The sequence below is a fragment of the Cervus canadensis genome, chromosome 10, assembly GCF_019320065.1.
Source record: "Cervus canadensis isolate Bull #8, Minnesota chromosome 10, ASM1932006v1, whole genome shotgun sequence".
In the NCBI taxonomy this organism is placed as follows: Eukaryota; Metazoa; Chordata; class Mammalia; order Artiodactyla; family Cervidae; genus Cervus; species Cervus canadensis.
The window spans coordinates 59,594,179-59,616,702 of NC_057395.1; the positions used below are offsets into that span (position 1 = coordinate 59,594,179).

Below are 22,524 nucleotides of genomic sequence, written 5' to 3' on the forward strand. Positions count from 1 at the left end.
AATATGCATACAGAGAAGTTCAGCAAAATGGAGCTCGCTGGAAGCGCTGACAGTGGCAGTTTCAGTGGAGAGGTGGAGAGTGAAAGCCTGATTGAAGAGGCAAAAAGGAATGGGAAACAGTAGGCAAACCTCTTTAGAAGTTTTGCTTTAAAGTGAAGCAGAAATGGGAGGGTAGCTGGATGGGAAGTGTTCGCTTTTTTTTAATGGAAGAAATTAAAATATGTTGGTAACGCAGTGAAAATAATACAGAGGAGAGGGTGATGGAGAAAATGGGGGAAATTCCTGGGGGAACGTCTTAGAGAAAATGAGAGAGGACAGGCTTCAGTGCACAATAGTAGGAATCGAGGTCAGCAGGCAGTTTACACAGTCTCAGCAGGGAGGCATGTGGGTGGGTGAATGAGGTGATGTGAACCTGAGTTTACTGAGTCCCATGATTTTCCCGGTGAAACAGGAAGCAACGTAATTAGCCAAGAGTAAGGATGGAGAAGGACGTGATGGAGGTTTGCTGAGAAGAGGCATATGACATAATTCTTTAGCATGATAGGCGGGGCCAGCTGAGGGGAATTTGAAACCACGATGCGTGGAATGTGGCGAGAGCTACTTTTTCCAGTGCGATATTGGTCCCTCCAGGCGCTCGGTAGTCTGCGTCCGTTTCCTTGGAGACCGAGACAGGCGAGAAAACATTAGGTCTCTCTGGGAAGTTTGAGTGACCTTGGTTACCGCGCGATCCACGCTGAGACAAGGAAGTTCGAGAAGCCGAAGAAACAGGCATCCCCCAAAATCGGGGCCCCAAGCCTCGGGACTCTTCTTCCATTCTCCCTAATGGCGCGTAACTTGCCGAAGTACGTGAAAGGGGTACGGAGGAGCGGTGGAGTGCGCATGCGTGGCCCCCAACGCTAGCGCTGGCTGGGTCCTCTCCGAGTGTCATCTCGCTCTTTTGACCCCGCCCTCTCCCCCACCCTTATCTTCCTAGCCCCGCCTCTCGCGTGTTCTCGGGCTCCCGCTAGGCTTGTGTCCTTAGGGACAGAGGTTTCGGGTTCGAGACCCCATCCCAGTTTAACGCTTGCTGCTTGCATTCCCACGGGTTAGGACTGATGGGAGTTTTCCCCCGCCCCAACACTTTGCAGACGCAGCCACTCTGGGATCGGCTCCACAGTCCCCCAGTTCCAGGTTCTGGTGAGTCCAGGAGGGCTAGCGTCGGTGTGGGGGGTGGGGCTTGCTGACCCGGGGCGTGCCTCAGAACCTCAGTTTTCTCACCATCTTATCAGGAGGTAAGGGTATATTATGCTGCTCTCTCCTTATATCTCTGATTGCATATCTGCTTTCCTATCGGGTCTTTTCTATGCCTTCTGTTTCTCACAGTTCTTAGCACCTCCCCGCCTGGATGTGCTTAGTAAATTCTGGCTGGCTGATGCAAACTTGATAACATTTAGGGAGCACTTACCACATGCTTTACAAATATCTTTTGGAATGTTTGTATCAACCTATGGAGATAGGTTTTTTAATTTGATCAAGTTTACAGATGAGACAATAGAGGCTCAGAGAGGTAAACCCACTTGGTCAAGGTTACAGATATCAGTAAGGGGTGAAGCTGGGATTTGAGCCCATGAGCTGTGTGACTGATTTGTGTTATGTCTGATAGGATTATGTTCCATGGCAGCGGTCCAAGCAGAGAGCCAAGCCATCTACTCTGCCTCCAATCCCACCGACTGTGGGCACTAAGAAAAGCGAAAGGAAGACCTGGTCTACCGTCCAGCCAGGTGGGCAGAGGTCCTTGGATGCTTGAGAAGGAGGTGGGGACAGGATGGGGTAGAGGTTCTTGGCCCTTGGTGACAGCATTTATATCAGAGTAGGCTAACTGCTATAACAAACAGTCCCCAGATTTGAAGTATTAATACAGATGCTCATTGCTCATTTATGTCAAAGTACACTTGTGGATCTAGGGGGAGGGGGTAATCTTTTTCACATGATCATTCTGGGGTCTAGGCTCCATCACCTTGTGACTAGGACATCTTGTAAGGTCCTGAAGTCCTCTGTTGGGTCCTTTTGCATCCAGCAGAGAGAAGAAAGAGAGCAAGAGTATGGATGATCTTGTGGGCAGTTCTTTTTCAGGGCCCAGACTTGAAGTGAAACACATCACTCCCACTCATATTCCAGTGTCCTTAACTCAGCCACATGCCCACCCTTAACCCCAAGGAAAGATGGGAAATGTAGTCCAGCTAGGAAAAGAAAACAGAGTTTGGTGAACTTGGAATAATCTCTGCCACATCACTGTCATGCCTTCCAGGGGAGTTCTGAGGCCTTGGCTTAGGCAGACATGGATTCAGATCTTGGTTCTCTCATCTACTCTCTTGGGAAAGTCATTCATCTCTCTAAGTTTCTGTTTCTTCATTTTTAAAATGAGGACACTAATACTTGATATGATTGTTGTGAGAATTAAATGAGAAGAACCGTGTAAAGCCCATTGTTATTCAACCTTATGAGACTCAGCACTCCTTTTAATTACATATTTTGTAATATTCCTTTAGTATCCTGAAATAAACTTCACAGATAATATAATCTACCTATGTATATAATTTAAAAGTTAATATAATGCCCTAACTGTAAAGAAGAAATACAAAAAGAAATGAAAAAGAAATGCAAAATACCAAGAAAAAGAAATGCAAAAAGGCAAAATGGCTGTCTGAGGAGCCCTTACAAATAGGTGAGAAAAGAAGAGAAGCTAAAGGCAAAGGAGAAAAGGAAAGATATACCCACTTGAGTGCAGAGTTCCAAAGAATAGCAAGGAGAAATAAGAAAGACTTCCTCAGTGATCAATGCAAAGAAATAGAGGAAAACAATAGAATGGGAAAGACTAGAGATCTCTTCAAGAAAATTAGAGATACCAAGGGAACATTTCATGCAAAGATGGGCACAATAAAGGGCAGAAATGGTATGGACCTAACTGAAGCAGAAGATATTAAGAAGAGGTGGCAAGAATACACAGAAGAACTATACAAAAAAGATCTTCACGACCCATATAACCACGATGGTGTGATCACTCACCTAGAGCCAGACATCCTGGAATGTGAAGTCAAGTGGGCCTTAGGAAGCATCACTAAGCATAAAGTTAGTGGAGGTGATGGAATTCCAGTTGAGCTATTTCAAATCCTAAAAGATGATGCTGTGAAAGTGCCAGCAACTTTGGAAAACTCAGCAGTGGCCACAGGACTGGAAAAAGTCAGTTTTCATTCCAATCCCTAAGAAAGGCAACGCCAAAGAATGCTCAAACTACTGCACAATTGCACTCATCTTACACGCCAGTAATGCTCAAAATTCTCCAAGCCAGGCTTCAACAGTACGTGAACGGTGAACTTCCACTTATTCAAGCTGGATTTAGAAAAGGCAGAGAAACCAGAGATCAAATTGCCAGCATCTGTTGGATCATCAAAAATGCAAGAGAGTTCCAGAAAAACATCTACTTCTGCTTTATTGATTATGCCAAAGCCTTTGACTGTGAATCACAACACAATGTGGAAAATTCTTAAAGATTCGGGAATACCAGACCACCTTACCTGCCTCCTGAGAAATCTGTATGCAGATCAAGAAGCAACAGTTAGAACTGGACATGGAACAACAGACTGCTTCCATATCAGGAAAGGAGCACATCAATGCTGTATACTGTCATCCTGCTTATTTAACTTACATGCAGAGTACCTCCTGCAAAATGCTGGGTTGGATGAAGCACAAGCTGGAATCAAGATTGCCGGGAGAAATATCAATAACCTCAGATATGCAGATGACACCACCCTTATGGCAGAAAGTGAAGAAGAACTAAAGAGCCTCTTGATGAAAGTCAAAGAGGAGAGTGAAAAAGTTGGCTTAAAGCTCAACATTCAGAAAACTAAGATCATGGCATCTGGTCCCATCACTTCATGGCAAATAGATGGGGAAACAATGGAAACAGTGACAGACTTTATTTTGGGGGGCTCCAAAATCACTGCAGATGGTGACTACAGTCATGAAATTAAGACACTTGCTCCTTGGAAGTAAAGTTATGAACAACCTAGATAGCATATTAAAAAGTAGAGACATTACTTTGCCAACAAAGGTTCGTGTAGTCAAGGCTATGGTTTTTCCAGTGGTCATGTATGGATGTGAGAGAAGAGAGAGAAGTCGCTCAGTCGTGTCCGACTCCTTGCGACCCCATGGACTGTAGCCTACCAGGCTCCTCTGTCCATGGGATTTTCCAGGCAAGCCTACTGGAGTGGGTTGTCATTTCCTTCTCCAGGGGATCTTCCTGACCCAGATACCAAACCTGGGTCTTCCGCATTGCGGCAGACTCTTTACCCTCTAAGCCACCAGGGAAGCCCAGAGTTGGGCTATAAAGAAAGCTGAGCTCCGAAGAATTGATGCTTTGCGACTGTGGTGTTGGAGAAGACTCTTGAGAGTCCCTTGGATTGCAAAGAGATCCAATCAGTCAATTCTAAAGGAAATCAGACCTGAATATTCATTGGAAGGACTGATGCTGAAGCTGAAACTCCAATACTTTGGTCACCTGATGCGAAGAACTGAGTCATTGGAAAAGACCCTGGTGCTGGAAAAGATTGAAGGTGGGAGGAGAAGGGGACGACAGAAGGATGAGATGGTTGGATGGCATCACCGACTTGATGGACATGCGTTTGAGCAAGCTCTGGGATTTGGTGATGGACAGGGAAGCCTGGCATGCTGCAGTCCTTGGGATAGCAAAGAGTCGGACATGACTGAGCAACTGAACTGAACTGAAAGGAACTGTAAAGTAAAGGAAAAGGCAAGTTATTTACATTTAAATAGCATAGGTTTCAGTATGTAAATGTTCAGGATGGAGCCCACTAGAAGACAGGAGCAAGTCATCAGAAGCTTACTCATAGATGTGGCGTCATGGTGAATGTAACGGTTACAAATGCAGACTGACACACGATGGAAATTGGGGATTCAAATTCCAAAAGGGATTTTTCATCGCAACCAGATCTCCAAAGTTGTGTCATCTCTTACTAAAGTTCTAAACAAAACAAGGCACAATCTTCCCCTGATTGTAGCTGCTTCATTGGAAAATTCAGCATTATGTTGTTGTTTAGTTGCTAAGTTGTAAATGACTCTTTGTGACCCCATAGACTGCAACACCAGGCTTCCCTGTCCTTCACTATCTCCCAGAGTTTGCTCAAACTCATGTCCATTGAGTCGATGATGCCATCCAACATCTCATCCTCTGTCACCCCCTTTTCCTCCTGCCCTCAATCTTTCCCAGTATCAGGGTCTTTTCCAGTGAGTTGGCTCTTCGCATCAGGTGGCTATAGTATTGGAGCTTCAGCTTCAGCATCAGTCCTTCCATTGAGTATTCAGGATTGATTTCCTTTAGGACTGACTGGTTTGATCTCCTCGTAATCCAAGGAACCCTTGGTAGTCTTCTATAGCACCACAATTCGAAAGCATCAATTCTTCGGCACTTAGCATTCTTTATGGTCCAACTCTCACATCTGTACATGACTACTGGAAAAACCATAGCTTTGACTATATGACCCTTTGTTGGCAAAGTGATGTCTCTACTTTTTAATATGCTGTCTAGGTTTGTCATAGCTTTCCTTCCTGAGAGCAAGCATCTTTTAATTTCTTGGCTGCAGTCACTGTCTGCAATGATTTGGAGCCCAAGAAAATAAAATCTGTCACTGTTTCTGCTTTTTTCCCTTTTTATCAGTTCAGTTGAGTTCAGTTGCTCAGTCATGTCCGACTCTTTGCGACCCCATGGACTGAAGCACGGCAGACCTCCCTGTCCATCACCAACTCCCAGAGTTTACTCAAACTCATGTGCATTGAGTCGGTGATGCCATCCAGCCATCTCATCCTGTCATCCCCTTCTCCTCCTGCCCCCTATCCTTCCCAGCATTAGGGTCTTTTCCAACGAGTCAACTCTTCGCATGAGGTGGCCAAAGTATTGGAGTTTCAGCTTCAGCATCAGTCCTTCCAATGAACACCCAGGACTGATCTTTTTCAGGATGGACTGGTTGGATCCCCTTGCAGTCCAAGGGACTCTCAAGAGTCTTCTCCAACACCACAGTTCAAAAGCATCAATTTTTCGGCACTCAGCTTTCTTCACAGTCCAACTCTCACATCCATACATGACCAATGGAAAAACCATAGCTTTGACTAGACGGACCTTTGTTGGCAAAGTAACGTCTCTGCTTTTTAATATGCTATCTAGGTTGGTCATAACTTTCCTTCCAAGGAGCAAGCGTCTTTTAATTTCATGGCTGCTGTCACCATCTGCAGTGATTTTGGAGCCCCCCAGAAATAAAGTCTGACACTGTTTCCACTGTTTCCCCATCTCTTTGCCATGGAGTGATGGGACCAGATGCCATGATCTTAGTTTTCTGAATGTTGAGCCTTAAGTCAACTTTTTCACTCTCCTCTTTCATTTTCATCAAGAGGCTCTTTAGTTCTTCTTCACTTTCTGCCATAAGGGTGGTGTCATCTGCATATCTGAGGTTATTGATATTTCTCCTGGCAATCTTGATTCCAGCTTGTGCTTCTTCCAGCCCAGCATTGCTCATGATGTACTCTGCATATAAGTTAAATAAGCAGGGTGACAATATACAGCCTTGATATACTCCTTTTCCTATTTGAAACCAGTCTGTTGTTCCATTTTTAGAGTTACATGTAAAACAAAACCAGGTTCTGGGATCAGATCATTATCATCGAATTTTACCTATGTCAGTATCTAGTAGGACTTAGAAAAGTTAAACAGGAGAGGAGAATTTTGTGTTCTATGGGGTTGTCCTGATGGTGAGATGTTGGAGCCCCAGTATCTATGTGAACCACAGATTCCCCCAGCAGTATATGTAAACACCCCTGTTGAATTGCTGAGAGTCATTGATGTAAAGTGATGAGCACACGACATTGTGATAGTGACAGAATTTTTGTCTTTGGTCCTAGACCCTATTCAAGCAGCACCTACAAGGAAACACTTGCCCTTTCCTTTCACTGGGAAAGCAGTGAGGTATGTGATAGACACAGCTACAACCAGAACAAGAGCAATTAACATATTCCAAGGACATATGTACTAGATACTATCTGAGCACTTTACGCATATCGCTTCATTTAATCTTCCCAATAGCCCTGTGAGATGGGTGCTGTTGTTATCACCTCCTCTTACAGATGAGGAACCTGAAGCACACATAGGTGCAACTCGCAAGGTCATACAGGTAGGAGGGGGCACAGCCAGGCTGTGATATTTGGCAGTTTGGCTCCAGGACCCACCGTCAGCCACTGGAGAAATGTAGACCTGAGCTGGTGTTCCTGTTTCCCTTCTTGTTAGCAATTCCATCTGAGTTACTGATCCCAGCCTGTTTCCTTTCCTGTGGAAACAGGCACAAAGATTCCTGCCTTACTCAAGTGTAATCTATGTAGATAACAACAGTTAGCATTTGCTGAGGACTCATTTTGTGTTAGGCTCTATTGTAGAGGCCTTATTTGTTCATTCATCCATTCATTCACTCACTCATTCATTCATATGTCCATTCAGCAGCAGCCATTTGCTGAGCCCCCAGTGTACACAGCATTGGGCTGAGTGTTGTTGACTTAGGAGAAAGATTGGTTCCTAGCCATGTAGAGTTCATAGTCCCAAGCTCACACATGTAATTACACAAAATTTTAAACACACTTGTAGGGACTTACATGGTGGTCCAGTGGTAAAGAATCCGCTTTCCAATGCAGGGGACTTGAATTTGATCCCCGGTCGGGGAACTAAGGTCCCAATGCTTTAGGACAACTAAATCTGCTGTGCTGCAACTAGAGAGCCCATGAGTCACAGCAAAGTGTGGCAAAAAAAAAACCAAAAACCCACTTATAATTGAAGGAAGTCATTTCCTTCAATGAATGAGAAGCTCATTCATGGGCTTCTCTGGTGGCTCAGTGGTAAAGAATCCGCCTACAATGCAGGAGACGCAAGTGACGAGGGTTCAGTCCCTAGGTCAGCAACATCCTCTAGATGAGGCAATGGCAACCCACTTCAATATTCTTTTTTTTTTTTTTTCACTTCAATATTCTTACCTGGGAAATCCCATGGACAGAGGAGCCTGGTGGGCTACAGTCGCTGGGGTCACAAAGAGCCAGACACGACTGAGCAACTGAGCACGTACGCATGATCTCATTCACTTCTGGAAATGGTGTCATCACCACTTTACAGATAAGGACACTGAAGCTTGGGTTGGTAGCATGTCTTGTGGAAAGTCATGTCCTTGGGGGCAGCTTTTGAGTATGAAAAAAAGATAAATCTGCTGATTCCACTAAGATGGAGTAGCCCCATTCCTTCCTGGTCCTCCCTTTTGCAACTGAAAATCCCTGGACATTACACAACAGAGGCTCTGAAAACTGGAAAGAAGAAAGTGGGCTGCTAGAATGGGAAGCATACACCATCATCTGGCCTTCATGCTGAATTTCAACAAGAGATTGTCTGCTAAAAAAAAGATGAAATAGGATCCAGAGTAATATCTAAAACATCCAAGATACAATCAGAATCATCCATCATACCAAGAATGGGAAAAATCACAACATGAATGAGAAAAGACAGACACCAATACTGAAATGAATCGGATAGAATTATTTACTGTTCTTATTTATAGATGACATGACTGTCTACATAAAAAATCTTAGGGAATCTACTATATCTAAAAAGAAACTAGAAGTAATGAGTTGATCAAGGTTGCAGGATACTAGCACAACACACGAAAACCCATCACATTTCTATGTACTAGTAATAAATATGTAGAAATCAAAATAAAAACCACGATACATTTACAGTCACACCAAAGAAAATGAAATATTTAGGCATAAACTTAGCAAAACATCTATAGGATCTGTAAACTGAAATCTATATAATGCTGATATAAGAAACAAAGAAGACCTAAATAAATGGAGAAACATACTGTGTTCATGGATTAGAAGACTCAATATAGTAAAGATGTCAGTTCTCAGATTGATTCATGCTTAATGCATTTCCAGTCAAAATCCCAGCAAGCTTTTTTGTAGACATGGACAGGTTTATTCTAAAATTTATACAGAAAAGCAAGGCCCTAGGATAGATAAGACAATTTAAAGTGAACAACATCGATGGAGAAGGAAATGGCAACCCACTCCAGTATTCTTGCCTGGAAAAGTCCATGGACAGAGGAGCCTGGCGGGCTGCAGTCCATGGGGTTACATGACTGAGCATGTGTGCACGAGGGTGGAGGGAGATGGGTTGGGAGCATAAACTGGTAGAACTGAAAAAATAATAATAAAGTTAACAACATTGGAAGAATCACTTTACCTGATATTAATGCCTACTATTTGGTTATAGTAATCAAAACAGCATCGTATTGATAGAGAGACACATAGATCAATAGAACAGAATAAAAAACCAGAAACAGCCACACAAATACCCAAGCAATTTTTGATAAAGGTGCAAAAACAGTGGAGAAAAGAAAGCCTTTTCCACAAATGGTGCTAGAGTAGATGGACATCCACAGATGAAAAAATGAACTTCTATTGAAGTCTCACAACTTATACAAAAATTAACCCAAAATGTAAATTTAAAATGAAATCAAAATTAAATGTAAAACAGTAAAACTTGGAAAAAACATGAGAGAAAAATCTTTGGGACTGATGGCCAAGTGAAGAGTTCTTTGTCTTCATACCAACAGCAGATTCATAAAAGAAAAATGGAATAAATGAACAGGCAGGATTGCATAAAAATTTATGACTTCTGTTCTTTTCACAGTCTTAACAGAGATTAAGTATGAAGCTATGTACTTGGATAAAATGTTTGCAAACCACATACCTGACAGAGGACTGCTTTGTGGAATATATTGGGAACCCTCAAACTCAACAGAAAAACAATTCAGTTAAAGAGTTAAAGGCAAAAGACTTGAAGAGACATTTCACCAGAAGAGGAAATACATATGGTAAATAAGCACAGGAAAAGATGTTCAACATCATTATCTACTAGGGCTATGCAAATTAAACCAGAATGGGGGTGTCACTGAACATCTATCAGGATGACTAAAATGAAAAATAGTCATAATATCAAGTGTTGGCAACAACGAGAGATTGGGTCATTCATTTCTAATGAAACCAAGCACACATTTCCCATAATGATTCAACAGTTGCACTCTTGGGCATTTATTCCAGAGAAGTGAAAACTTATGGTTACACAACACCCAGTGCATGACAGTTTCACTGTAGCCTGATTCATAATACCTTCAAACTGGAAACAGTCCAGATGTCCTTTAATGAGTGAGTAGTTAAAGAAACTATGGCGCATCCATTCCATACAACATAATACTATTCAGAAGGAAAAGGAAAGAACTTCTGATACATTCACTAACTTAGATGAATCTCCAGTGAATTATGCTGAGTGAGAAAAGCCAATCTTAGAAGTGTCATATTGTTAGACTCCATTTGTATAACATTCTGGGAATGACAGAACTGTAGAAATGGAGAACAGATTCATGATTGCCAGCAGTGGGAGGAGGATGGAAGGAGAGGGAAATGGGTATGGCAATACAAGGCCCCAGGAGCAATCCTTTGTGTTTGTGGAAATGTTCTGTAGCATGCCGTCTTTCAGTGTCCTGGTTGTGATACTGTGCTTAGTTTTATAAGATGTTACCATTGGGAGTAACTGGGTTAAGGAAACACAAGATTTCTTTGTATTATTTCTTAAAACTGTATGTAATCTGAATTTATTTCAAAATAAAAAGTTTAATTAAAAAAAGATAAATCAGGGCTACCACCACTAATGAAAAGAAATACTCATTATTAAACCGACAAATCTTCCTAAGTATTTAAGTTCAACCTACAAATGTTATAATTTTTAAAAACCCTTGTAAAGGAGGTTTTGGAACTTGGTTAATTAAATTCCCTTAAATTGTTTAAGCTACGTTTAAAATTTAATATATACATTTTCACTTTCAAAAAGTTCACTTGTTCTGATTAACAAAACCATTGGGCATGTAATATAATTCTTGTATATCTAATAAATAAACTTCTAAATGTGGGTAATCTTATGTTCTCTTAAAAGTTGTGGTAATTTATATACATTTAATAAGATTGTGTTAAACCTTGCAACTTAAAACAAATCTAAATCAAAATCTCATATACATATTTTGAATTAGAATCACAAGGGACTTCCCTTGGGGTCCAGTGGCTAAGACTGAAGGTAAGGGGCCTGGGTTCCATCCCTGGCAGGGGAACTAGATCCTACATGCCACAACTGAAGATCCTGCATGCTGCAACAAAGATCAAAGATCCTGCATGCTTCAACTAAGACCTGGTGCAGCCAAATAAATAAATAAAAATAAATATTAAAAAATAAATATAAAAAAATTAGAATTACAAGAGTAATGTATTAATCACTCCACCTCTCAGTTTCAAGTAAATATCGGATAATTCATAACTTTAACTCAAAATTACTCTAATTTGCCTTGTCACCTCAGTACTTAATACTAAATGACAGATACCAATCCATTAAAGAAATACTATTTTTTAAAATGAACTGGGTTGCACCTGTAACAGGGCCTTTGAGGGCAGCATTTGTGATGGTTTGTGTGATTTGCCTCACACTGGTGCAGGACACGCCAAGAGGAAACAGGGATTCTTGGAACATGCCCTCTGAGTGTCTTCTGCTCTGAATTATTTTCGTATACTTCGTATCTGGCAGGACCACAGCTTTTACAGGTATTTCAGAGACACTGTTTTGCTTGGCTCCTGTATCTTTATCTGATGCTGTGGTCCTGATCCCAGTTCTCAGGTCACTGGTAATAACAATGACAACTGGTAATTTATATTTGCACTGAATATGTGTTAAGCGATATTCCAAACACTTTAAAGGACAGTAACTTCTTATTTAGTCTTCACGACAATCCTGTGAGGTAGGCATGATGATGATTCTTGTATTATAGAGTAATGGGGAAGTGAGGGGCAGAGAGGTCATGTGAGCTGCCAGATTCAAACCCAGGCTGTCTGGCTCGTTAGTTATTGCTTTTAACCCCTTCCCCTCCTGAGCTTACCATTGGCCAGCTCGGTGGGAGAGATGAGGGTGTCTGGCCATCTCCTGCTGCTACCCGTCACTGCCCCTCTGTTCAACCGTACAGTCAGTGTGGTATGTGGAAGTTCCCTGGGCTTCGCTGTCCTTTATAACAAGGACCAGAGTGGGGCCTGGGAGCTTATTGATGGATGTGAGCTTTGGCCTCTGTCTCACCGTCATACACTCTAAGGCCATGAGTGGATGCAGTTGGGGCCTGGGCTGTCTGACTCTTTCTCCTGACTCTCTCTCTGTCCTTTCCCATGCCCTAGGGTGGCAATCCAAGCCTACCTTGTGGATGACAAGCCAGCCAAGGAATCCACTAGAGCTGCGCAGAGGAAAGTTGGACTCTGGGAAGACACAGGCCACAATCCGACTAATGAGGGTATGAGCATCCTCCCACGGGCACTGGGGGCCAGGGCCGGGGGTGGGGGATGGTGATAGCAAACATGCCCTGAGCACCCACTTCATGGGTGCCTGCCTGCAATCTTGTTCTCCTCACAGCAACCCCATGGGCATGCTTATCATCAGCCCTATTTTACAGCAGGGAAAACTGAGGTGCATGGATGCAGTACCAGGGGTCAAAGCCAGTTAGGCAAAGATTTGCCTTTGTGTTTAAGATTCAGGAAAATGATTGGAATAATTTTATTTCACTGCATTAGGAATACAATCGAGTGGCTTGTTCATTTAAAAACTCTGGGAAATTAACCTTTCATGAAATACAGTGCATCTTGAAGCAAGATTTAGGAGCTTCCTGTTAAAACTTTTCACATCAACTGATAGAACTTTTGATCATTGATTTTCTCAAAATCTGTTGTTTATTATGGCTTCTGAACAATGTTTCAAAGTATTTGAAATGAACTAGAAGAAGTTGGGGCATTAGTGTCCATAGCAGAAAGTAACATACCAAATATTATAAATACTACAAAATATTATAGAAGAATTCTTAACTTCTTCAGGAAAGTTTTTAATAGCCCAGTGAACAATGATTGTTATATAAAGAAATAGGGAGAAATGTATTTGCCTTGAAATCGTTTTTTCCCCTTTAACCTTCAATTTTTCAAAAATGAGTTATTAGAGGCAGTCCAGTATTCTTAAAGGAGGAACTCATATTTCTGATGTTATTTTTATCCTAACTTTAGAAGGGTTATGTGTTTTTGTTTGATATGAAACATGAACCTGGACAATTGGCTCTAAAACCTGTGCTCCTAACCAGTTCCTAATACTCTCTCTTATAATCATTCATTTGTTTAGTCAACAAATATTTGAGCATCTACTGTGTCCCAGACCCTGTTCTAAGTGTGGGAATTCACCAGTGATGTGACCTCTGACCTTAGGGAGCTCACAGTCTACAAGGGGAGACAGATAACAAACAAGATAGATAAAAATATGATATGTGTAGTGAAGATAAGAGCTATGAAGAAGTATAAAATAAGGTTAGGGGGCTAAAGGGGCACAGAGGAGGGGGTGGCCATGACCGTTTTAGGAGGGTGGTCCGGGAAGGCTGTCAAGGCGGTGACATCTGAGGCAGGAATGCTCCAGGCAGAAGAACTGGAACTGCAAAGGCCCTGAGGTTCATAGGAGTCCCCGGGCTGCTGTTGCTGTGTGCAGAATGGGCTGTGGGGACAACGGGGAACAGAGCAAGAACGCAGAAACGACCCAGTTGGTTTGTTCTTGGAGTTGGAGTAGGATTCTGACTCTGCCCTTCAGCCTCAGGACAGTTTTTTATTCAAGCAATAACTCCTGAGAGTGCCAGCGATGTGTCAGGCACCAAGCTGGGTGCTGGGGAGATGGCCATGAACATGATCCCAGAATCCGTGCTATGATGGAGCTTATACTTCAGTGGGGAGACACATAACAAATTAAAAAAACCTCCAAAGAATATTTCCCCATCAGTTGATTCAGCCCACCCTTATGGAGCTCTAGGCACTGTTCTGTGTGTGTGTTGGAGATACAGCTGGGACGAGATAACCAAAGCCCCTGCCCTCCTGGCTGTAAAGTTCTAGTTGGGAAGACAGACAAGAAAGAAGAAAATAAGAAGAATATGTTGGGACTTCCTTAGTGGTCCAGCGGTTAAGACTTCTTTCAATGCAAAGAGGGCTTCCCTGGTGACTCGGGGTAAAGAATTCGTCCGCGATGCGGGAGACTGTGGTTCCATCCCTGGGTCGGGAAGTTCCCCTGGAGAAGGGAATGGCTACCCACTCCGGTATTCTTGTCTGGAGAATCCCATGGACGGAGGACCCTGGCGGGCTACAGTCCATGGGGTCGCAAAGAGTCAGACACGATTGAGCGACTAACACACAACCATAGTTCACTGATTCTAAGAAGCCACTGGTCATAAGGCGCACCTTTATCTTAATAACGCGCTAATAAAATATTTTTCAACTAGACTGTAACACGCCGCCAGCTGTAAGATACAGCTCCACCCCAAAGTGTAAAATTATGGGAAAATGGGTGTTTCAGAAAGGATGAAATAATTCAAGGTGCTCTGACCTGCAGACAATAGAGAACCGCCGCGGTGGCATTTATCAGTCGGGGCCACAAGGGGGCGGATTGCGGCGGGAGGGACGTGGTCCCTGGGCTCCCGGAGGTGCCTGCACGGCCCGCGCACGCGCCTCCTTCGCCTGTCTCTCCGCGAGACCAATCTGCGGAACCCGACGAAACTGTACAGGAGCTTGCGACCACGAGGGACTTCTCAAGCCTAGTGGGGAAGATGATACAAGACCATCGGACACGAGGACAGCGCGGCTGAAGTGGCGGATGTGCTGCAGCAGCAGGAGTCTCACGGGTTGATTATCCCGCTTGCCACGCCAGCGGCGCCTGAGCCGCCCTCGGCCGCGAACCGCCACTCCCGAGCCCTCGGGGCCCTCTTTCTGCTTTTCTGCCGGCCTTCCCGGCGGTTGCAGAAGCTCCTTCTCCGTTGGAAGATAGCATTTTTACCACTCAATCTCCCGGGCCCCCCGCACCCGACTCGACTGGGGGTGGGGTGGGGACCATCCCAGTTCAATGATTGTGGAAGTTTCTGAGTAACTCTGAGCCCCTACAAGTGGGGCACAATAGCGCTCCAGAAAGAAGTTGAACTGGCACACAGGAGGTGTGGGGCTCCAGTGTGGTTGGTTGCGGACCTTGAGGAAGTACTGAGTTTATGACGGTCTTGTTTGGCAGCCAGGAGAAGCCGGCGTGGTGGGGTGGGGGGGTGATGTAACCCCCCCCGCACTCCCATAGACCATCACTGACGTCTTGGAGTACTCCAACAAGAAGAAGCTGCACCAGATGAAGTGTGAGCTCCAGGAATGGGAGGAGAAGGAGGAATCCAAGATCCATAGTAAGTATCTCTCCGCGGATTAGTTGACCCTCACTTGGCTCTCTAGGGGAAGCCATCAGCCCCACCACCTCGCTTCTGAGGCAGAGGGGACTGCTAAGATGCACAGCGACAGCTTACTTACCACTTAGCACTTGCAGGCCCTATGTGCTTTTTTTTGCGGGCATACTTGCAGTCCTTACAACTATCTCTAAGGCAGGGAAGTTTTTCTTTTCTCCCATTTTACAGATGAGGAAACTGAGGCTAAGGGAAGTGAAGTAGCCTGCTGAAAGTTATACAGCTAGGAGCCAGCATCCAATCCCAGCCTGTCTGTTTCCTGCCAAGGTTCCTCTGGGGGTTGGTGGCTGGGCAGATCACTGGTCACAGATTAGTTGAGCCTGTGTTTTTTTCCCCCTGGTGTGTCAGGCAGCTTCAGACACTTGGGATCCCCTCCATGGAGGGTGGCAGGATAGACTGCCTTTATTTATTTCTTTTTTTTTTTGGCTGAGCAAGGTCTTCGTTGCGGTGTGCAGGCTCTTCGTTGCAGCTTGCGGGCTTTCTCTAGTTGCGGAGCACAGGCTCTGGAGTGTACAGGGCGCAGTAGTTGCAGTTAGTAGGCTTCTCTAGTTGTGGCGTGTGGGCTTAGTTGCCCTACAGCATGTGGGATCTTAGCTCCCCGACCAGGGATCAAATCCTCATCCCTTGCATTGGGAGGCAGATTCTTAACCACTGGACCACCAGGGAAGTCCCAGGATAGGCTGTCTTAATTCTTCCCTGTCACCCCATCTCCCCAGGCTTGGTGCCAAGGATCAGGCACCGGGCTAGTTTGTTTCCTCTTTTGGGTAGGTTGTTGCTTCTTCTCCTGTGAAGGCAAAGCGTTTTCTGGGGGCTTACCCCTCCATCACCTTCCAGCCATGTTTGGGCTTGTTTCAGCCCAGACCCCAATCCAGATGAGATCAGGCATGTTCAGGGTGGTACAGCTGTAGACCCAGACCCCAGTCCACTGGCTAAGGAGAGCTTTGCTTCTCGGGTGGCCCTGGAGTGGTCCCTGAGGGACGATCCTGCCTTCTTTCCCTCCTGATCTCGTCAGACCTGGAGCAGCAGGTGGAGCAGCTGGATGCCCAGATCGAGAAGGTCCGTGAGCAGGTGAGCTTCGTGAGCACCTACAAGGACCACGAGTACCCCATCAAGTTGGTACAGGCGGCCAACCTCGTGCGCCAGCTGCAGCAGGTGAAGGACAGCCAGTTGGTAGGTGAGCCCCTGGTTTTGCCTCACCTGACCTTGTGGGAGGCAGGGTTGGTGGCCAACACCTTCCTGCCGACCCCTAGGACGAGCTAGATGAACTCAGTGAGATGTGCAGAATGGTCCTGGCGTCTATGTCCAACCAGATTCAGAATAAGAAAAAAAACCTTCTGAGGTCTCTGGTGGTGGTGAGTAGCTAGCCACTGTGGCAGTTATCCGGGTCCTGCCCCAGCCCTGCTTTCTTAACCCTGTCCTCTGCCCTCAGGCCCACCACATGCCCATCTGCTACCCAGGGCAGGGGTAGACACTGGGGCCAGTCTAGGGGGCCAGACTTCTAGGGGGCCCATTCTAGGGGGCCAGAAGAAGATTTTCCTTCTTCCACAGAAAATCCAGCGTGCCAATCAGGAGACTCTCCTGCAGAAGACCTGGAATACCCGGGTTATACTTAAATACATGGACAAGTTCCGAGAAGTGAGTGGGTGACAATGGTGGTGGTCCCCCCTGTGTGAGAGCAGGGGGAGTGGGTGGTCCCCAGGACCTCTGGGGCGGTCAGGCTTGTCCTGATCTGGGGCTCATGAGGTCTCTGGTGTTTGTCTTCCTCCTTGGCTGTGCTGTTAATGTCACTCGTCTTCCATCTGAGAAGGGAATTTGTCCTGGAGTAGGCCTTGCCTCATTAACCAACACCACCAGCCGTGACCCATCGGCAGCATCACCAAGCTTCACCCACACAACCATCACTTTACTATCACTACCCACTCCTTGTCTTCACCTCTTAATTCTTGACATTGACCATCACTCAAGACCATGTTAATGAATTCCATGATCACCACCCTCTGACGGTAATTTTCGTTATCTTGCACCTTTATCAGTTGTCTGCGTGAATGACCTTCATCACCTCCACCAACCCCCACTAATTCTCACTGTTGAGCACTGCCACCCCCTGCAGCCTGTCTCCCCTCACCTTTTTCAGCACCATCAAACGTTGTCAGTAACTCATGAGCCAGCCCTGCCCTGCAAGGAGAGAGCCCGCTTTGGAGTCCAGAAATCCCAATGACAAAGCCCAGGCCATTTCCCTAGATGTCCTTATTCATGCATTTTGCCCTTTTCTTCTGTTGGTTGGGGGATGTTTGGTTTCTACTTTCACCTGCTTTCCTCAGTTTATAGACCGTTTTGAGGAGGAAATACCTAGATTAAGGGCTGAGATGGAACAGCTGGAAGCTCAGATCTGGGAACCCCGAGAGATCGTATTTGCGGACGTTCTACTTCGGAGATCCAAGTAGGTGGCCCTTGAGCAGCACCTCTTACACTAGCCATGCTCTGGGCTTGAGCAAGCTCTCTGTTCTTGGGGGGCTCCCTGGGGGAGAAGGCAGGACCTATGCAGGGGGGTCAGGAGACTGGGTGTTTGCCACTGACCATGCGGTAGCTGTGACCTTTTGCCATCTCTTGGCCTGAGTGTCTGTCTGCACATAGCAGGCTGAGTTAGGTAATCTCCCTGGACCTTCCAGTTCCAGGTTCCGTGTCTCAACCAAGCGGGTGTACCCCTGAGCTCCCAGGCTGTTCAGGAAGACGGTGTTGAGTAGGATGGTTGGCTCCAGGGAAGAATGGCCTGGAAGGCACTCTGCAAGGAGAGAATGGTGTTCTGTCTGTGGGGCAGACTTCTGGGGCCCAAAGGGAGAACTTCCTTCCAAAACCAATTCCCCCACCCGACCTCCCAAGGGGCAGGCCCTCCCTGTTTGAGCATGGGGATCCCCCCAGGCCATGCCTCTCCAAGTGGGGCAGTTCCTGCCATTTGTCAATTATTTTTCTTCTCCTTAGCTTCTGTGTCTGTCTCCTTCTCTTCCTCTCCCTTTCCTTCTTCCTTCTCTACCTCTTCATTCTCCTCTTAAGTTTCCTTCAAAAGTGCTGTCAGATCTACAACAGGCCTATGAAGCCCCAGGCATGATGAGGGCAAACAGTCCTTGGCTCTGCCACCGCAGAGCCGAGGATGGGACCAGATGTGAATCGATAACGAGCCACAGATAAATGTTGCAGCTGAGATGAGAGCTGCTAAAGAAGAGGTGTGGGTGTGGTGACAGGAGAGCGTGGCCTGGACAGAGAGGTGTCAGGAGTGGCAAAGAGGTCTCCCTAAAAACGTGACCTTTTTTTTTTCTGACTGTGCTGGGTCTCCACTGTGGCGCACGGGCTTCTCTCATTGTGGCGTGTGGGCTTAGTTGTCCCACGGCATGTGGGATCTTAGTTCCCAGACCAGGGATCGAACCCGCATCCCCTGTATTGGAAGGCAGATTCTTCACCACTGGACCACCAGGGAAGTCCTGAGAATGTGACATTTTTAAACTAAAGTCTGAAGGATTATTCATAGAAGCTCACTGGGCCAAGGGGGCTGAAGGGGAAACTGAAGGAAGAATGTTTCTAGGTGGTGGTGCTGGCATCTCAAGATGTGCTAAGTAGGCCCCATTGTCCCTACCTGCGCTCTGGACACGCTGAAATAAGAATGAAAGGGGCAAGGTGACATGGGCCAGACTCTCACTTTTACCCGATAGAGCTGATTTTAGAGAATGTAGCTTATATCTCCAGGCGTGTTGGCTTCTGAATACCAACCCGGAATTAGGCAAATGGAGTTCTGTGGTCAGTTGCATGGGAGCAAAGGAGACTGTAGTCCTTGCAGGCTGCTCATTACTGACAGAGAATGGGCCAGGGCTATCCAGGCCCCATTCCTCTCTCCAGACTCCTTTCAGGTTGTTATACCTCCTTCCTGGGCAGAGTGAGTAAAGAGATGGAGAGAGGCCAGGAGCAGTATGCCCATTGATGGTGTATGCCCCTTGATGACAGTATGCCCATTGATGCCCTTCCATGGGCAGGGAGACGCCAGGAGTGGGAAGAAGCTGTCTCCTCCTAGAATGTGGGAATGGCACGCTGCTAAGTAGAACTTTTCCATCCAAAACATGCACTGGAATCACCTGGAGATCTTGTCGATAAGAAGATTCTGAATCAATAGGCCTGGAGTGGGGCTCAAGAGTCTACATTTCTAAGCAGCTCCTGGGAGATGCTGAGGTGCTGATCCCTGGACCACAGGCTGAGCAGTGAGGCTGTAGATGTGTGGTAGGAGGGAAGTTGGTATTTATGGGGAGCTGAGTGAGGTTGGACTGCAGAGTGTTGGGGAGAGTAATGACAGCCCCGTCCCTAGGGACTTCCATGCAGGGCCCTGTAGACCAAACATATTTGATCCTGAAAGCAAAGAACTTTTTTTTTTTTTTGCCCATACTACTTGGCATACAGGATCTTAGCTCCCCAATCGGGATCAAACCTGTGCTCCCTGCAGTGGAAGTGTGGGGTCTTAACCACTGGACCACCAGGGAAGTCCTAAGTAAAGACTTTTCAAGCTCAGTGATGACATCAGATTTGCATTCCAAGAAAAGACACTTTGAAAAGAATATGGAGAAGATATTGGAGAGGCCGTGTTGGGAGTCCAGTTGGTTGTGATGGCGGTTGTGTGTGGAGTGGGTGGTTGGGAGTGACTTGGCAAGGATGGGTGGCAGAAGAGAGAGGAGAGATGGACGGAGTGGAGAAATATTTAAGAAGGTGAATCTGTAGGACTTGGTGATATTTGGATATGGGAAGCACAGTACAGGGAGGTGTCAAGAATGACCCTTGGGTTCCTGGCTTTTGTAACAGGGTGGGTAGTGGTACCAAGCCCAGAGAGAGGGAAGACTGGGACTGGGGGTGAAGGATGCATATGTAGGTTAATCAGCACTTGATTTGGACACTGAGTTTAAGTTATGGAGACCTGAGCATGGAGCCGACAGGTAGGGAGCTGGGGGTATAACTGTAGATCTCAGAAGACAGACTTTGGCTGGAAATGGAAATTTTGGCAATGCCAGTACAAGCTGGAATCAAGGTTGCTGGGAGAAATATCAATAACCTCAGATATGCAGATGGCACCACCCTTATGGCAGAAAGTAAAGAGGAACTAAAGAGCCTCCTGATGAAGGTGAAAGAGGAGAGTAAAAAAGCTGGCTTAAAACTCAGTATTCAGAAAATAAAGATCATGGCATCCAGTCCCATCACTTCTTGGCAAATAGATGGGGAAACAATGAAAACAGTGACATTTTATCTTCTTGGGCTCCAAAATCGCTGCAGACAGTGACTGCAGCCATGAAATTAAAATACGCTTGCTCCTTGGAAGAAAAACTATGACAAACCTAGACAGCATGTTCAAAAGTAGAGATATCACTTTGCCGACAGAGGTTCATATAGTCAAAGCTATGGTTTTTGCAGTAGTCATGTATGGATGTGAGAGTTGGACTTTGAAGAAGGCTGAGAGCTGACGAGTTGATGCTTTTGAACTGTGACTGAGTGACTGAATGACAGTGCAGAGATGCATTTTTTTTTTTTACTATGAGCGATTTCAAATGTATAGAAAAGTTGAGAGAATACAGTGATGAGTACCCAGTTACCCATCTAGTTTTCGAACTTGTTATATTTTGGCCGTATCGGCTTCATCTTCATTTCTTCCAGACCCTCCCCATTTGCCAGGTGAGGAAACAGAGGCTCGCCTGGGGTCTGTCCCCAGTGAAGGCGGGAGGCTTGGAGAGGAAAAGCAGTGTGTTTGAGGTGACACAGAGCCAGGCTTGCAAAACCATCATTCTGACTCCAGAGAGAGCGCTCATCCTGAAGGGCCCCAGCGCTTGAGAGCTGAGCGCCTGCTCCCTGTTGACCTCAGACCTCTGTAGGGGAACATGAGTCCTGCCAAACCAATTCCTGTTTCATTTTGATGTGTGTGTGTGTGTGTGTGTGTGTGTGTGTGTGTGTGTGCAGGTTGTTTTGGAATGGGGCTCCCCAGTACCAGTGTTCTAAAGGTCAGGGTTCCCCTGAGGCCATGCGCCCCTACCTGCAGCTCTAGTGCTTGGCCTCTTACACCCCCGCTTTGCTCTTCCCTACAGGTGCACCCCCGACATGGACGTCGTCCTCAACATCCCTGTGGAAGAGCTGCTGCCCTTCTAGTTGGTGGGGCTGGGGGCCAACCCTCCTTCCCTGGTCTCTCCCCCCTTCCCGGAGCCTTGAGTTCTCTCCTAAGGCCACGCCCCTGAATGGGGGCCAGCCTGCTGTTCCTTCCCTCCTCACTCCCTCCCTCTTTCCCCACTTTCTTTTCCTCTCTCCCTTCCTTTCTTCTTTCCTCTCCTGCCCCTCATTCTTTCTGATTGGAGCTGCTACTTGGGCCAGGTAGGAATTCCTAGGCGAGTCCTTTTTACCAATAAAGTTGGGCTTGCCCTGGTCTTTGCTGGTGCCTGGGGCTTCCTAAGGCCTGGTAGGAATAGATTTTGTCTTAAGATAAGAGGTGGATAACTGTGCTGCCTTCATCTGGGGCTCAGAACTTCTCAACAAGTGCTGGAGGGACCCCCCTGCCTGAGTCTCCATGGTTCTGTGGCCCCAGCCGCCCCCTCCCTGGTGCAGTGGGAGCCCAGTTTTCCCTCTGATTTGTGCCCAGATCTTTTGAGACCAGTGCCTGGGTGGAGGGGGGACGCCTGGAGTTTGATACCCCTGGGAACTTGTTGAACCTTCACTGCTGCTGTCCATCTCTCTTACAATCCAGTCGTCTGTCTGTCCACCGCCTGTATTCTCACTGTACATGGCCATGAATGCCAACTCACCCTCGGGTGCCCGGTCAGGCACCGTTCCCCACCACATAGTCTTCCAAGGTGAACTTAGAGGGCTGATGCCTGGGCCCCCTTCAAGCAAGGGCTTGTTGCTCGGGTTACTGGGAGGGGCATTGGCAGGCATCCTCCAGCTGCCAGTCCCATCGGGGTTTGTGTGAGGTGCAGAGAGCCCGGCCCCTTCCCACCTCTGATGATGCTCAATGTGCAAACATCAAAGACTCCTCTGGCTCCACAGCTCTCTGGAGGGTTGGTGG

The 22,524-nt window shown here is 46.2% G+C and overlaps 1 protein-coding gene across 1 annotated transcript; it reads left to right on the plus strand.

Annotated features, from left to right (window-relative positions):
* Nucleotides 1–597: 597 nt before the first annotated feature.
* On the plus strand, nt 598–21,895 carry C10H20orf96 (chromosome 10 C20orf96 homolog). The gene is made up of 12 exons (XM_043480571.1): nt 598–842; nt 1,128–1,176; nt 1,643–1,760; nt 12,346–12,458; nt 14,713–14,777; nt 14,828–14,861; nt 15,299–15,398; nt 16,465–16,622; nt 16,703–16,804; nt 17,001–17,087; nt 17,774–17,892; nt 21,557–21,895. The coding sequence occupies exons 1-12, from the start codon at nt 823–825 to the stop codon at nt 21,615–21,617; spliced, it is 1,026 nt and encodes a 341-aa protein (XP_043336506.1). The 5' UTR covers nt 598–822; the 3' UTR covers nt 21,618–21,895.
* Nucleotides 21,896–22,524: the final 629 nt, after the last annotated feature.

What these genes read in the sequence shown, in the direction of transcription:
- C10H20orf96 (XM_043480571.1), top strand. Translation starts at nt 823, where the DNA reads ATGGCGCGTAACTTGCCGAA. An exon ending in GGAGGAATCCAAGATCCATA is followed by an intron (nt 15,399 to 16,464) that starts GTAAGTATCTCT and finishes TGATCTCGTCAG; the next exon opens with ACCTGGAGCAGCAGGTGGAG. An exon ending in AGGTGAAGGACAGCCAGTTG is followed by an intron (nt 16,623 to 16,702) that starts GTAGGTGAGCCC and finishes GCCGACCCCTAG; the next exon opens with GACGAGCTAGATGAACTCAG.